Source organism: Sphaerodactylus townsendi, linkage group LG04 (genome assembly GCF_021028975.2).
Source record: "Sphaerodactylus townsendi isolate TG3544 linkage group LG04, MPM_Stown_v2.3, whole genome shotgun sequence".
In the NCBI taxonomy this organism is placed as follows: domain Eukaryota; kingdom Metazoa; phylum Chordata; class Lepidosauria; order Squamata; family Sphaerodactylidae; genus Sphaerodactylus; species Sphaerodactylus townsendi.
The window spans coordinates 73,252,159-73,267,409 of NC_059428.1; the positions used below are offsets into that span (position 1 = coordinate 73,252,159).

At 41.8% G+C, this 15,251-nt stretch overlaps 1 protein-coding gene across 20 annotated transcripts in view; it reads left to right on the plus strand.

Annotated features, from left to right (window-relative positions):
• Positions 1-15,251, plus strand: part of CASK (calcium/calmodulin dependent serine protein kinase) — a 199,529-nt gene that overhangs the window by 73,910 nt on the left and 110,368 nt on the right. For all 20 annotated transcript variants that reach the window (XM_048493384.1, XM_048493386.1, XM_048493380.1 and 17 more), the window contains exon 5: positions 4,867-4,939. In XM_048493384.1, coding sequence (XP_048349341.1) covers positions 4,867-4,939 — 73 coding nt within the window. The remainder of the gene's footprint in view (positions 1-4,866; positions 4,940-15,251) is intronic.

The following is a 15,251-nucleotide window of genomic DNA, read 5'->3' on the forward strand; positions in this document are numbered from 1 at the left end:
GGTTATGCAAGAGCATTATGTTTCCTATTTTATTCTCAACCTCTTTACTAGTGACTCCTATCATCAAATCTCTTTTTTTTTACTCGTGCTGCAACACATTTAGCAAGTGTCCAGTCGTCTTGTATCTACATAGGCTTCTAATTCTGGGTTCAATTCAAGGTGCTGGTAGTAATCTTTAAAGCCCTCCTCAGGTTGGAACCAACATACCTTAAGGACTGCCTCCTCCAACAGGAATTTACCTGTGTAATCCAGTCATTTTCAGAGGCCCTGTTTTTGTCACCTCTGTCATTGAAGCGAAAAAGCTGGCAACCTGAGAAAGGGCCTTCTTAAATAGGGCCTCAGTCCCAACCCAGCCCCAGTGAAGCCTGCTGGACATATTTCTCCTAAGAGATTGAGATGCCTTCTCTGTTAAGGCTAAGGTGCTGTGGGTACCACTGCAACTACAATGTTCTGGCAGCTTCATAAATCAGATATCTGGGCCTTCCAGTGCAGCTGGCCAGGATGCTGTGGTTGAACCCCCTTCGGGGGTTGGGCGGTCTATAAGACTGAGAAATAAAGACTGAATGGTACTCTCAGCACCTTCTTAGTCTTCCTATGTCAGGTCTGCTGTCAACATTGGCAACCAATGAAACTCACCAGAATGTGATGGGAAGCCCAGATGTTGTAGGGTGGTGAGAACCACAAAGGATTGCGAAGAGCTCCAAGCGGACCTTGATAAATTAGGTGAGTGGGCTAAGAAATGGCAAATGCAGTTCAATGTAGCAAAATGCAAAGTGATGCACATAGGGGCAAAAAATCCAAACTTCTCATACAAGCTACAAGGGTCAGTGCTATCAGTCACAAACCAGGAAAGGGATTTGGGCGTCTTAGTAGCAGAGAGCTGGACTAGATGGACTCTGGTCTGATCCAGCTGGCTTGTTCTTATGTTCTTATGTCTACACCTCTGCCTCCCAGTGAAGCCAGCAAGAGTACTGTTGGAGCTGCAGTGTCTGGACCTCATTTGGAGATTCAGAGAAATCCCAAAGAAAAGAGGCAGGTTTTTCAGATCATGCCAATGTGGCAACCACATCATCCCAGCCAGCCTCAACTAAGAGGTCAAGATGTCCCTTTTTTACTTACTCTTCCCTCTCTGTGCAAATACTTACCTGGTTCTTCAACCATGATTGTATCTGACCTAGTCTTGAACATGTTACCAAGCTGAAAGCAGACCACTTGCCAAGTATGATAACCCTTCAGGGATTCATTAAGCCTTCTGTTGATTCCTGGTTGGGGTAATTGAACAGGGAAATTATCAAATGCCTGGTCATTCTTGGGTATGGTCTAGCTAGGTGAGTCACACATTGTGCAGACCTGGCCTAGTCCTTTACGTGTCTGCCTTAATACCTTAAGAAAAGCCCTTCTGGATCAGTCCTGTGGTCCATCTAGTGCAGTACACTGAGATGAAGGACCTTAGACTTATTTCAGTGGCCCAGATAATTCTACTTCTTTCCCAAGTCTCACATTCATTCGTTGGATGTTGTGTTGAATAGTACAGCTTGTCTTTCTTCATTTTTGACACAAACCTTGAAGAAAAAGGAGTAGTATTCCTTAGATACTGTATGTGCCTAAATAGATTTTATTCCATATTATTTTGGAAATGTTAGAATTTCACATCTAACAGAAAAATGGATTTCTAGATCCTTCATTCGGTATCAGAAGAAAACTTGTAGCAGGGAGGTTTCTTTGCCTGCATGTACCCAGATCATGGAGCCTACTCTTTAAGTTAATTATTATTATTATTATTTATTACATTTAATAGACCGCCCTACCCCCAAAGGGCTCAGGGCGGTTTACAAACAATCAACATTCGAGTACAACAAATAGTTTCAATTAAAACAATAAATAAATTAAACTTTAAAACACTAGCAGCAGTGATCTTCCACAGTTAAAATAAATAGATGTTGTCCGGCATTAACCTCCCGGGAGGGGACAGGCCGATATTCAATCAGCAGATGACAGAGCTGTAAGGAGCAACAAAGAAGGGCGGACTCAGTGGCCAGCCTCACCAAAGGCCCGGTGGAACAGCTTGGTGTTACAGGCCCTGCGGAACTCCCCGAGGTCCCGCAGGGCCCTAACAGATGGAGGAAGAGCGCCCACCAGTGCAGGGGCCAGGGTCAGAAAAGCCTCCTGGCCTCGGGTAGAGGCCAGCCGCGATCATGGGAGGGACAAGGGACCACCAGTAAATTCACCTTTGCCTAACGGGAGAGGCTCGCACCTTCCGGGACATATGGGGTAAGGCGTCCCGCAGGTATGAGGGCCCCAGGCCGTAAAGGGCCTTAAAGGTCAATACCAACACCTTGAAGACAATCCAGAACTCCACTGGGAGCCAGTGCAAGCGGCATAGCACGGGGGTAATATGGTCTCTAACTGAACCAACCAAGTGAGAAGATCGGGCCGCAGCATTCTGGACCACAGCTTCACTTCCGGATCAGCCAAGCGAAGGGGAAGGCCCAAGCAGAGAGCTGAAGTTACAATAGTCCAACCTGGAGGTGACTGTTGCATGGATCACAGTGGCCAGGTCAGCCTGGGAAAGATAGGGGGCCAGTCACCGGGCCTGGCGAAGATGGAAGAAGGCAACCCGAGTGACATGGGCCACCTGGGTCTCCATTGAGAGAGATGAATCCAGGTGGACACCCAGGTTGCGAGCCGAAGGGGTCAATGCCAAAGAGACCCCTTCCAACACCGGCGGCTGGAAATCCCCAATCCCCAATTCATCTCTATGAGATTTTTGTTTAATAACTAAAGTGTCATAAATAAATATACTCGTACCATGTTCACAAACCAAATGTATTGCTTGTGTGTACATTTATCTTCTGTTGCATTCACTAGGGGCCACTGTAGAAGGAGTACCCTGGCAAGGTTGATGAAAGGTCTGGTTGAATAAAGCAGAAGAGTTTATAGAAGAGTTGGTGGGGAAAATCTTTACCTAGGCAGGCTGCCATTTGTCCCAAAGTTTCCTTCTGGGGATCACGTGAGCCTAGTAACACTGCATACATTATAGCAGAAATGGGAAGATGGGTTAACTATGTTTCCCCCTCTTCTGCTCACTGCTTTCAACAGTGGACAAATGAGGAAGCAGTTTTTACAAGAATCCCCCTCATTGTTGCACCTCCCCATACTGTAGTGCATTTTGCTTGGAAAGCTTTTGCCATCCTCAGGAGTTTTGCAACAAATGGCAGACGGTTGGGAGAAGGCAGGGAAAGATCATTCTACCAGATTTTTCCACGAATTCTTCCACCAGTGCATGTGTGTGTGTTAAATGCCATCAAATTACTTCTGACTCATGGCGACTCTACGAACCAGTGTCATCTAAAACATCTTATCATTAACAGCCCTTCTCATGTCTTGCAAACGGGTTTTTTTTGCTCAGGTGTTGGAAACTGAGAGTCAATCTATCATGTTGGGTTTTCTTCTTTTCCTGCTGCCTTCAGCCTTTCCTAGCATTATTGTCTTTTCCAGTGACTTTTGTCTTGTTATGTAACCAAAGTATGGCAGCCTCAGTTTAGTCATTTTAGCTTCTAGGGACAGTTCAGGCTTGATTTGATCTGGAACCCAGTAATTATTTTGGAGGGGGGGGGGCGGTCTGTGGTATCTGTAACACTCCAACCCCATGTTCAAAGGAATTCTTCTCTTCAGCTTTTTTTATTGCCCAACTTTCACACTCATACATACCAGTAGTAATAGAAAATACTATGGCATAAATTATCTTGATTTTGGTTGCCAGTGACACATCCTTACACTTCAGTGTCTTTCTAGATTCTTCATGGCTGCCCTTCCCAGTCTCATGTCCTTCTGATTTCTTGGTTGCACTCTCTCTTTTGATTGATGGAGCCAAGGAATAGAAAACCTTCAACAGTTTCAATTACCTCATTGTCCACCCTAAAGCTGAGTAATTCTCCAGTAGTCATTACTTTTGTCTTCATGATGTTCAGCTGTAGTCCTGATTTGACCCTTTCTTCTTTGAAATTCAGCAGTAATAATTTCAGGTATTATTGGCATATTTCAAATTGTTAATGTTCTTTCTCCCAGTTTTCACTCCACCTTCATCTAAATCTAATTCAGCTTTCCTTCTATGTTCTGCATACAAATAGAAGAGATTGGGAGATAAAATAATCCTTGTCTAACACCTTTGCCAATTAAAAACCATTCTGTTGCTCCATATTCTGACCCACATCAAAACAATCAGGTGCTGTGGCACTTCCATTTTCTTTAAAACCAACCGTAACTTTTTATAATCCACACAGTTAAAAGTTTTGCTATAGTCTATGAAACACAAGCTGACTTTCTGCTTTTCACTTATGCTTTAGTAAAACAATTTAAATCTGCAATATGAACTCTGGTGTGTGAATCCTGTTTGAACATGAGGCATTTCTTGTTGCATATATGATGACAGTCTTCCTTTGTTGTAAGATTTGGAGCATCACTTTACTCATGTAAGAAATTAATGAAATGCCACAATAGTTACTACAATCTTTGAAGTTTTCTTTTTGGGGGATTGGATTGTAAAGTGACCTTTTCCAATGCACACCTTTCTTCATCTACCCCCATAGAGGTAATCTTTTTGGCATGGCAGGGTTATTTTATAATATTTTTCTGCTGCTTCCCAGGGAAAGGGTATTGTGTTCCATTTCTGCCTGCCAAAGTTCTTCAAAAATTAAAATATATTGTTAAATGGGAGAACTGTGTATTATTCCTAGGTGTTTGTTTATATTCCATTTAAATATTGTAATAACTTATATTATCATTTTATTCTGCACTTTAAAGATTTTTCCAGTGTTTGTGAATGTTTATAAGTTTTATAATTCTATTTATATTTTTCTTTTGCAGTCATTACATGAGACAGATACTGGAAGCACTACGTTATTGTCATGATAATAACATAATTCATAGGGATGTGAAGGTAAGTCATATGTAACAAAATTCACTGACTACTATGTTATAGTAAGGCTATAATACGGCATTTCAGAAGGCATTCATATTGTATCTGGGTCAAAACCTCATCTCCTGGGTCAATTCCTAATCAGTACCTGGGAATACCAGAATCATTAGTATTACCAACAAAGTACTGTAAAGCAGTTGTGAAGTTAACAAATATATGTGGCACATTCCACTAGCCTTTTGTTTTTGCCTCAGTTTTCTAAGCCTTTATTACTATATTGTCATAGGATTTTATTTTTTCTAGTTTTCATTTCCAGACTAGGGTCCTTTCCGCACAGCCAGCTTGCAGGGGTGCATCGGCATAGTTTATGTCAATACACCCCCGTGGGACCGTTCGCACGGACAGTCCCGCTGGATGCACCGCCTGTGGCGCAGCCTTCGCACAGGCTGTGCCGCTCCCAAATGTTCCTTACTTCTGTCACGTTGTGGAGGCCAGGACACCCTCCCCCCCGGTCAGAGCAACGACCCTGGAGTCGGAGGCCAGGAGGCATGTCTCCTGGCCTCCACAACACAACGGAAGGAGACCGGAGGTAATCAACGTTTGGGAGGGCCGGGGGAGAAACACCAGCTTCCACCTGGTGCCGTTCGCATGGCACTGAATGGAAGCCGGCGTTTGCTAAAAATATCATTTGTTGAAAACACCATTTTGGCGGGAACAGAGCGCCGCTGCATCAATTTGGCAGCGGCGCCTGTGCGAAGGGTCCCCGCCAAAACGGTGTGGAAAGGGCCTAGGGTTTATCTTGTGATGATTCTACTTGTTACACTAAAAAAAATTTCTGCTAAGTGAAGCAAACTCCAGTGATTCTTGGAGTTTTCTCTCCAAAATTAGTTTGGCAGAATATGAATGCATACACAAAAGGATTTTTAAAATTAATTAAAATAGTTCAAGAAACAGTTTTAACTTCCAAAATTGTATAGTATTTTCAATCCAAAGTTCACCTATATTTATGGTTGTGAGGTGGTCTTGCTTCAGAATCTTCAAATTTTTCTTAGATGAGTTTTTTTTTAAAAAAAATCAGGATTCAAGACATTTATGGCTGCAGCAAGCCAAGCAAGGAAACTTTTTGCTTCTATTACGTAATTTTCTCCCCTTTGGCAGTTTTCACCAGTGTGCATTAAAGGCTAAATATATGATAAAGAAGAAGACAGACCATGTAATTTGGGTGACTAGAATATTCCTTTTAAGACTGTTATCAATCTGATCCTTTCCCCCCCTGATATAAGTATGCTTCTGTTGTTTAGTTATGCATTTGGCAGTAGAATCGAATGAGAGTAATATCATTGTAGCAAATGTGAAAAAGAAAGCAGCAACCAAAACAAAATTTAACACGACTTTTATAATTGTCTCCATATTCTGCTCTGAGATATAGCACATATAATGTTCCTGCTTAGTCTTACCTTGCATGTTATGTACTGTTACTGGCACAATTACAGATAGTACATTGGTATATGTATTTAGCATATGGGGTTGTGGTAATACCGCCCAGAGCTGAAATGCTGGAATACGTATTGGTATAAATAATCAGTGTTCCAAAACAATATATCATTTTACACAATGCGGTCTTGTATGGCCACCAAGGACATATTTATAACATGCCGCCAAAAAAAGCTTTGTGATGCCCCTAGGGGATGGGGCGGTATAAAAATGTAAACAATAAATAAATAAAAATAAATAAATGCCCTCCACATTTAGAACCTGCAAGATTTATTAGGTACACGTTCTACGACTTTTTGATTGATACTAGTTTTTAAAATATCCATATATAAACAATATTTTTAAAGTTGCCAGGAAAAAAAATAGGAAGGAAGAGGAGGGGCTGTGACAAGCATTTGAGGGCTGAAGATATGTTTAATTCCCACGAATGCCATTTTTCATGGTTAAACAAGTGAAATGAATCACAAACAGGTTACCATTTCTGTAACGCATGCTATGCGTACTCCATTATCACATAGATAAAATCAAGAGTTTGCTTTCCCTTTTTATGATCATAAATGTATGCAATTGATAGACTTTTTGATGGGACAAGCTGTAGTATCTAAGTCTACCAGTTGCTGGTTGTCCATTTAGGCCACTGCTTTGTCGCTTGTGAAGTTGTCATATATCTCACTGGTACAAAGGCTAGGGACTTGGTCTTTCTGATAGGTGTAGGTTTGTCCTTAGTGGTGTTACTTTATCATCCTGCCGCGTTCCCTCCCTTCTGAAGTCTGCTTCAGACCAGGGTTTGAAATAGTACCTCTGTGGTATCCTGGATGGCTTACTAAGCTAGAATAAATGCTTCAACAGGAGATGTTTTATAGGTGCAAAATTTTTAAAAGCTATTGGATAAAAGCAGGTTATATTGTATTTTAAAACTAAGCTTTAAAAAAGGTAAAAATGTGTACAACGGCTGGACACATTAATTATAGATATTAAAACATAGCATTATATTTTCTAGAAAACTTTCACTTGATACCATAGATGGAAGGGGTGTGCATGCTCTGAACTAATGCCCAGTTGTATCAGAAAGAGCTGTTCTGGAAAATTGGGTGAATATGGCTTGCTTTTGTCATAATTGCTATACCATATTGTGAGGTTTACCAGCTTTTGAAATATTTACTTCTTCCTTTACCAGAATTGGAGTGGTCATAAGGAAAACAGTAATTTGGTTCTTTATTTATGTAATTATTTAATCAGTGGACTATTGTAGCAATTTTAGAATAGTATGACTATTGCCACTTAAGTACTTGTGCTAAATTAAACTTCTACTTATTGCTTTTCATCATTGTTACTTAAATCAAACTTTGATAAACCACATACTTCATTGCTCTAAATAGATAACACATCTTCCATCTCAGTTCCATCTCATTCCATCTGGCTTGATTTTTAAAAAAGGAACATGGGGTAAAATTGTGTAGATGAAGCCAGATTTATTCAGGTAGAATTTTAAAGTAATATGGCTTTTACTTTAATGTGTTCTCAGTTTCCAATCCAATAGTGTCTAACTATCATTTTTGTTTTATAAATCAGTGACTGCCATTATTCTTAAAGGGAAGTGTAAAGAGGTACACTTATCATTGCACTGGGAAAAACCTGTTTCCTTTTTTTAAACCATACTGCTCACCTTCCACTGAGAAGAGACCTCAGTTATTCCTAACATGTATGCTGAATCATTGTATCTTCAAAAATCTCTAAAATACATAGGCCCTTTATCTACTATCCCTTGTCAACCATAAGAGAAGGATATTTGGTTAGTACCAAATGAAAAAAAGCCTCTACCTCACACATTCCTTTAGGCCACTTTTTATGTACCCTGGAATTTATTCTGTTAAAAAAACAGGTGGCACGCTGAGGCTAGAGGTCACATTATTGTACTGATTCGTCCTAGGTGCAGAGAGCTAGAAAAATGAATATGGATGAAGGAAATCAAACTGACAAATTTGGGTCTTCTGAAAAATTTCTCAAAATTAAAAATGGGATAGGTGTTAGGGAGGTTATCCAAATAATTTTTTTGTCTATAGGTGGAAGGGGTTTTTCACATGAGAAGAAGAGAATATTCTGAAAACACATATTCTTTTTAAAAATAGCGTTTATTAGTTTTCAAATTAAAAAGACGTTAAGAATATAAATAAAGACAGCAGAGAAGAAGAAACAACAGATATACAGTAAGAAAGAAAAAAGAAGGAAAAGTAAAGAATTATACATACAGTAGACATATATATATGGCGGGTCCTCAACACCCAGACGTATGAGATATATATAGATGTGTTCTGATCCAGCCTAAGGTGCTGAGTAACTAAAAAAAACCCTTTGTTAGTGTATGTCTGAATATGGCTCATGAAAGGCTCGTATGAATTCTCAGCACATAAACTGTTTTATTTTACTCTAATGGGGAAATTGTCAAGTCAAACTGTCAGGAAGGTTTTAAGTTTAAACTTGGCAGGTGAAAAGTTGATAGGAATGAAGGAACTTTGTTTAACTATATACAGTGGATAGTTGTCACAAGAATGTAACTGTTTCGTTCTATCTATAGATATTTGTAAGTATTGCAAAAGATCATTTGACTGGCAGTCCTTAGATAAAAAGGCATAAGTTTATTTTGACACAACATTTCTAAAGTCTGTGGTGGCAGGAACATACACCCATGTTCCAATATTCCTTTTTAATGCTTGATAGGAATCATCCCTTTTCTTGAAGCTATTTCCGTCAGGGAAGGACTACTGTCTCAGAATTCTCCTCAATCCACATCACTGTCTTTCTCTACTTCCTAGCAACCTCCAGCTGCCACTCTCAACTGCTGCTCTCCTAGGTCAACAGTAGAATGGTTTTTGACCACCTATCAATCAAGAGTATAATGTATGAACAGCTGTCACAACAGGATGGAGCATGGGGAGGGTGGAACTTGAGAAGAGCGGGGGGGGGGGCTGAAGGGTGTAATGGCATAAACTTCATCCCCCAAAGCATAGGTGTCAAACTCGTGGCCCTCCAGATGTTATGGACTACAGTTCCCATCACCCCCTGCCAGCATCATGTTGACAGGGGATGATGGGAACTGTAGTCCATAATATCTGGAGGCCCGCGAATTTGACACCTGTGTCCCAAAGCAATCTTTTCTTCCAGCAAAAGTAGGTTTGCCAACCTCCAGTTACAGGCTAGAGATCACCTGGAATCACAACTTTTGTCCATATGACAGGGCAGGTACCTGGAGAAAATGGCTGCTTTGGAAGGTGGACTTTATAGCACTATACCCTGTTGAGGTAACTTCTTTCCTCCAAATCTCACCCTCCCACTTTTAAAACTCCAAGATCTGGCACCCCAGGCTCTCTGTAGTTAGAAGATCTGTTGTGATTCCAGGGTATATTGAGGCCCCACCTGGAGGTTAGCAACTCTGGAAGGAGAACAGGAAGCAAGAAAAGAGGAGAGGCCAGAGGCGTAGCTACCCCCCCCCCCGCAGCGCCCCCCTTACCCCCTCCCCTTACTTTAGAAAACTGAGCAGGCTAGAGAACAGGAACCAGAACAGGAAGGCCTGTTCTCCAGCCTGCTCGGTTTTCTAAAGTAAGTGGGAGTGGGGGGGAGGGGGGCGCCGCAGGGGCCCCCAGGGGATTTTGCGCCCCCCCCCCGATCCAAATCCTTGCGCCCGGTGCGTCGCACACACCCTGCCCCCTGGGAGCTTCGCCGCTGGGAGAGGCTTTCAGGAAAGAGAAAGAAGAAATACTGTGTGGGGGAGAATGAGATGCCTTCCGCAAGCCCTTGTAAATCCCCACTTGTAGTGTTTCTAAAGAGGATAGTGCTGATAGGTCTGTCTTTCCAGTGAGTTGCTTACACTAGTACACTGTTGATTCACTAGCTTGTAAGAACAGCTTTACTTTTTAACGTATCAGTGTGTTAAATCCCATTTGTTTGTTCTGCCTGGATGCAGGGGCAGATGTTTTGCTTTCTTGTGTTAGCACATGGCCAGTGAGGCTTCAGACTGGGGCGAGGGGGGGGGGTGGAAGTAAATGCTGCCAGCTGGCTGCTTCCCTGGCTGTCTAATGCTTTGTTAATGGTGTGCACTAAAATCTGTAGCAAGACTAAGAGACAGACTAGAACCAAATCAGATGAGATATAAGAGATCAGAGAGATCAGAGAGGAGGGTAGATCAGATATCCATTGATGTATTTAATATTCCTTGAACTCATGCACAGAGGCTGAAAGGGAATTGGGGAAAACAATTAAATATGTGTTCCTATACCATTTCCACAAAACAGTCCTCCCCCCAGTGCTATTACCTGTGGTAAAGAAAGGGACATGAAGATTCTCATTAATTGTACTAGTCAGTGAGGAACCAGGGGCATCTGTTTTTATTTTAAATTTCCTTCCTAACTTCTATTAGATAATAGGTAAATCTCCTAAAAACAGTAGGAAGGTGCTTAGAGCATATAAAAACTTAGTGATCCAGAGAAATCTTGTATTCTCTGTCAGTTAGCTCTCCATGACTGCCTCAGAGACATCTTTCACATTTATTGTTAAAAGTATAGGTAGACACAAGTGCTTTCAGTGTACGCTTTTGTTTGAACTGTGTGTTTAGATCCTTCGATATCAATACGATAGCTTATGAATATAAATGGTCTGAATGTTGGTAGAATATTGGAAAGTCATTTAGACTACTTCTTCAAGGTCATTCTCTAAATGGTAATTTTTAGAAATGTTAACATACTTTTGACCTCTTTTCTATAAACCCTTGAAATCTTTGGGGGCGGGGGGGCTGTGCGGCAGCGCCCTATCTTTCAAACATCCTGTCTTCAAAATGCCATTAAGCGTTCTTTAGAGCCCGCTTCAATGCCTTCCTTTCGCCCATTCTAACGGGCAGATTTCAAGGTATTTCATATGAACTGAGAACCTGTCTATGTAACTCTAGGGAAGTAGAGTCTTTAACTCACATTTTCCTAGATTGTGAACTGTACAAAGATGAAAGATGTTCCTGGATTTTTCCAGCGTTATCACATATTGCTGGTATAACGGGGATAGACATGGATACCCTGAAATTGAAAATTTGTTTTATGATGTGATATTAATGTAGTTAACATTTTATATATTTGTTTGTTGGTTTGTTTGTTGGCCTTTAATTGTTTTAACAAATACTACCACCACCACCACCATACATTTTGAAACCTGAATTGGAAGCAGGGAAGCATAGTTGGATTTACCATAATACAAGATGAAGTAGCTGCTTTGGACAGCAAATTACAAAGAGGATGTAATTTTCTTTTTAATATTAAATGAACAAGTCATCTTGACATTTTTGCTGCATTTGCAAAAATATCTGAAGGAAGCATTTGCAGAGTCATGAACTGTCACTGCAAGAATATTCCAAGAAATTCTGTTAATGATGAGTTATTCTCCCGCAAGAACAACTGCAAAGGGGAATTCAGCATTAATGTGCTGAATTAGAGATCATTAAAATATCATTAATCCTCAGCTGAACTAGAACATGGAATATTTATCTTGCAATAATAAATGCCCACTTTTAAAGCAAAATCTGGTACATTATAGTGAATGGTCTTTGTATTTTTCTTTTTTAGATTAGGATCAATATGTCTAATTCTCAACTTGACCATCTGAAGATACTTAAATCTACAGATTAGAGTCCTGAATGGACAAGTCAGATCTTTCTATAAACTGGAAAAATGCCTCAGATTTTCAGAAAAATCTGAAATCTTTAAAAGAACACCCATGTCAAGTGGGCAAGAGAAATCCATGTGAGAAATCCATAATGATGTTCTGTCAGTAAACGGTAGGGGGGTCAGGGCCCTTTTCAGGGTTGTTTTGACCTTTGAGGGAGAACCCTTTAAGGCTAGACCAGCCAGCAACCACTGGGTGACTTGCTACCATGTGACTTACATGACTCACCTAGGCCTTAGCTGCTTGCTTCTGTTCAGTGGTAGCCCCCCTACAAAAACCAGCATGGTGCAGTGGTTAGAGTTTCTAACTGCAACCTTGAATCTCCATTCTGATGTGGAAGCTCAATGGGTGACCTTGTTTCCAATAACAAAAAAATAGTTGTGAATTGATGTAAATAAATGGTTAAGGAAAATAAGAAAAAATGTGAAAATGGTAAGTATAATACAAGAATTTCTTGGTATGGTAATATGCTTGTTAGTAATGGGAAACTGTTTTCTCATCGAAGTGTTTGAAAGGTTGTTTGCAGTATTAACGTAAAATTGTTTAAAGAAAATCAAAACAATTCAAGATATTACAACAAGGATATAATTTAAACCAGCTTTCAGTTTTGAATTTGCCTTTCTCTGTAATGGAAGCATAGTGTGGAATTCTCATTTTCCTTCCCATTAGATTAAACAAGCATCATTACATGCTTATAACTGCAACAATCCATACTATGAAACAAAAACATATACTTTGATTTCTTGTTACCACTTTAGATTGCTGTGCAGATCTGTTAGTTTTGACTTAACCATCCAGGCTAATCAACCCTAACCGCACTATGTTTCCCACAATCAAACCTAACCGCACTAGATTTCCCAAAATCTTTAGAAAGTCAAGCCTGGTAGTCTTGTGTTTTGGTACAGTAATGATACAGTATTTGAAAGGGGAGACAAAAGATTAGTAGAATGTCTGGAACAGCAACAGTAAGCAAATAAAATTCTCTTTGCAGTAAGCGCACAGAAAAACACACACAGCAGTAATATTACCAGTCAGCCCAATGATAAAACATTACTCAATGCATAAATAGGAAAACAAAAAACAGTGGCTGGAAGGCGCCATCCCCCCCTTTCCGATCGACTTACCTTCCATGCAACCTTCCGGCGCGTCACCAAGGCCTGGGGACACGCCCCCCTGCCCTGCGACTCCAGAGCGGTTGCGCAGGGCAGGGGGCATGTCCCCTGGCCTCGGCGACGCACCGGAAGGTCGCAGGGAAGGTAAGTCGATCGGGCGACAGCACAGCGCTGCGCCGTCTTCCCTGTCTTTACCGGGACCGTTCGTGCAAATGATCCCAGGGTGTGTGTCGGCATCGTATATGCCAACACACACACACCCTCAGCATGGCCATGCGGAAGTAGCCATACATTCAGTATGAAAGCCAGAATCCTTAACAAAAGTTCACTGCAAAGATATCTGTTAATGAATGCTGTTCTTACCTGCAGTAAAATGGAAGAACAATAAAAAGGGTCTGTTAAATACTTTGCTGTCAGTTTATATGGAAAATTTTGATTTGCTTTACTTATAAATTCAAATGTACTTCTCTCCTAGCAAAGTTTTACTAAATGTGCAAAATCTTGCTTTTTCTAAGTAAAGGTTTATAGTCAAGTTTGGAGTAACAGCTATTTATTTTATTGGAACATTTTGTTTCATGTAACTATAACTACCCTCCTCCTCTAAGCAAATTAACAAAAAATAGACTTCAATTTTAGAAGTTCCAAAAAATTAGGCTCAGACCACCATTCCCAGTGTTTAGACCATTGCTAAGATATACAAGAGTAAGTGCCTCGCTGGGGTGTGTAATTTAATTGCATTCATTTCAAGCAGTCCATAAAACTCTACTGCTTTAAAGTCTCCTTCCAAGTTCAAGCCTCATTGAGTTAATGCATGTTTGTACAGCAGCAGTGCTTGATGGGAGAGAGGCTCTGATTGCTAGTCTTCTTTCTGGAAGACAAAATAAAAAATACTTTAGAAGTTTATTTTGTAAGGTGGTTTAGTATGAATCCACGTTTGTTCTGGTAATTTTATCTGGTTTGTATTTGACTTGTTTTAACACTGCCCTTATGTTTATTGCTGGTCTATCTTACAGTTATGGTTTTACTGCTTTGTTTAAAAGGAGGGACAATATTGTAATTTCTTTTCTATCCTCCTACAGAGAAAACCTCAATCTATTTCTGAGGCAATCAAAAGTACAGTTTGGGGGCTCAGAAAGGAAGGTGTTCTGTAAAAAATCTGTGCTTTTAGATAAACAGGAAAAGCAGAACCCACCTTCTGAAATAATTATAACTAGTGTCTTAATTATACCCTTATTCATATATTGAAAAATATATTTGGTTCACAGGCATCAAAATCTGAAATGAGTTGCTGCTTTTACAAACAGTAGTACGTGTGTTTAGAATATAATTGTGGACAGTCAGAACATGAGCTTTTGAAAGGTTTAAAATTATACAGTTTTACATGGTATGTATGTTTTGTTATTAAAATGGTAATACTGGTAGTCTAAATTACTAATGCAGTGTTTAGACTGGAAGCACCGTGGACACCAGCAAGGTTCTTAGGATATAAACTTCAGAGTGTCAAAGCTCCATTTGTCCCTGAGGTGCTATTGGATTCAAATCTGGCTGTTCTACTGCAAGACCAGTGTGGCTGCAATGAGCTCCTGGCACTCAAGGAACGTGTGCGTTCTCTTGACCCCCCCCCCCCCACCCCCCCCCCCCACCCCCACCACCACCCCCCCCCACCCCCCCCCCCCCCCCCCCCCCCCCCCCCCCCCCCCCCAACCCCCACCCCACCCAAACCCCCCAACCCCCCCCCCCACCCACACCCCCCCCCCCCACCCCCCCCCATCCCCACCCCCCGAACCGCCCACCCCCCCCCACCCCCCACCCCCCCCCCCCCCCACCCCCCCCCCCCCCCACCCCCCCCCCCCCCCACCCCCCCCCCCCCCCACCCCCCCCCCCCCCCACCCCCCCCCCCCCCCACCCCCCCCCCCCCCCACCCCCCCCCCCCCCCACCCCCCCCCCCCCCCACCCCCCCCCCCCCCCACCCCCCCCCCCCCCCACCCCCCCCCCCCCCCACCCCCCCCCCCCCCCACCCCCCC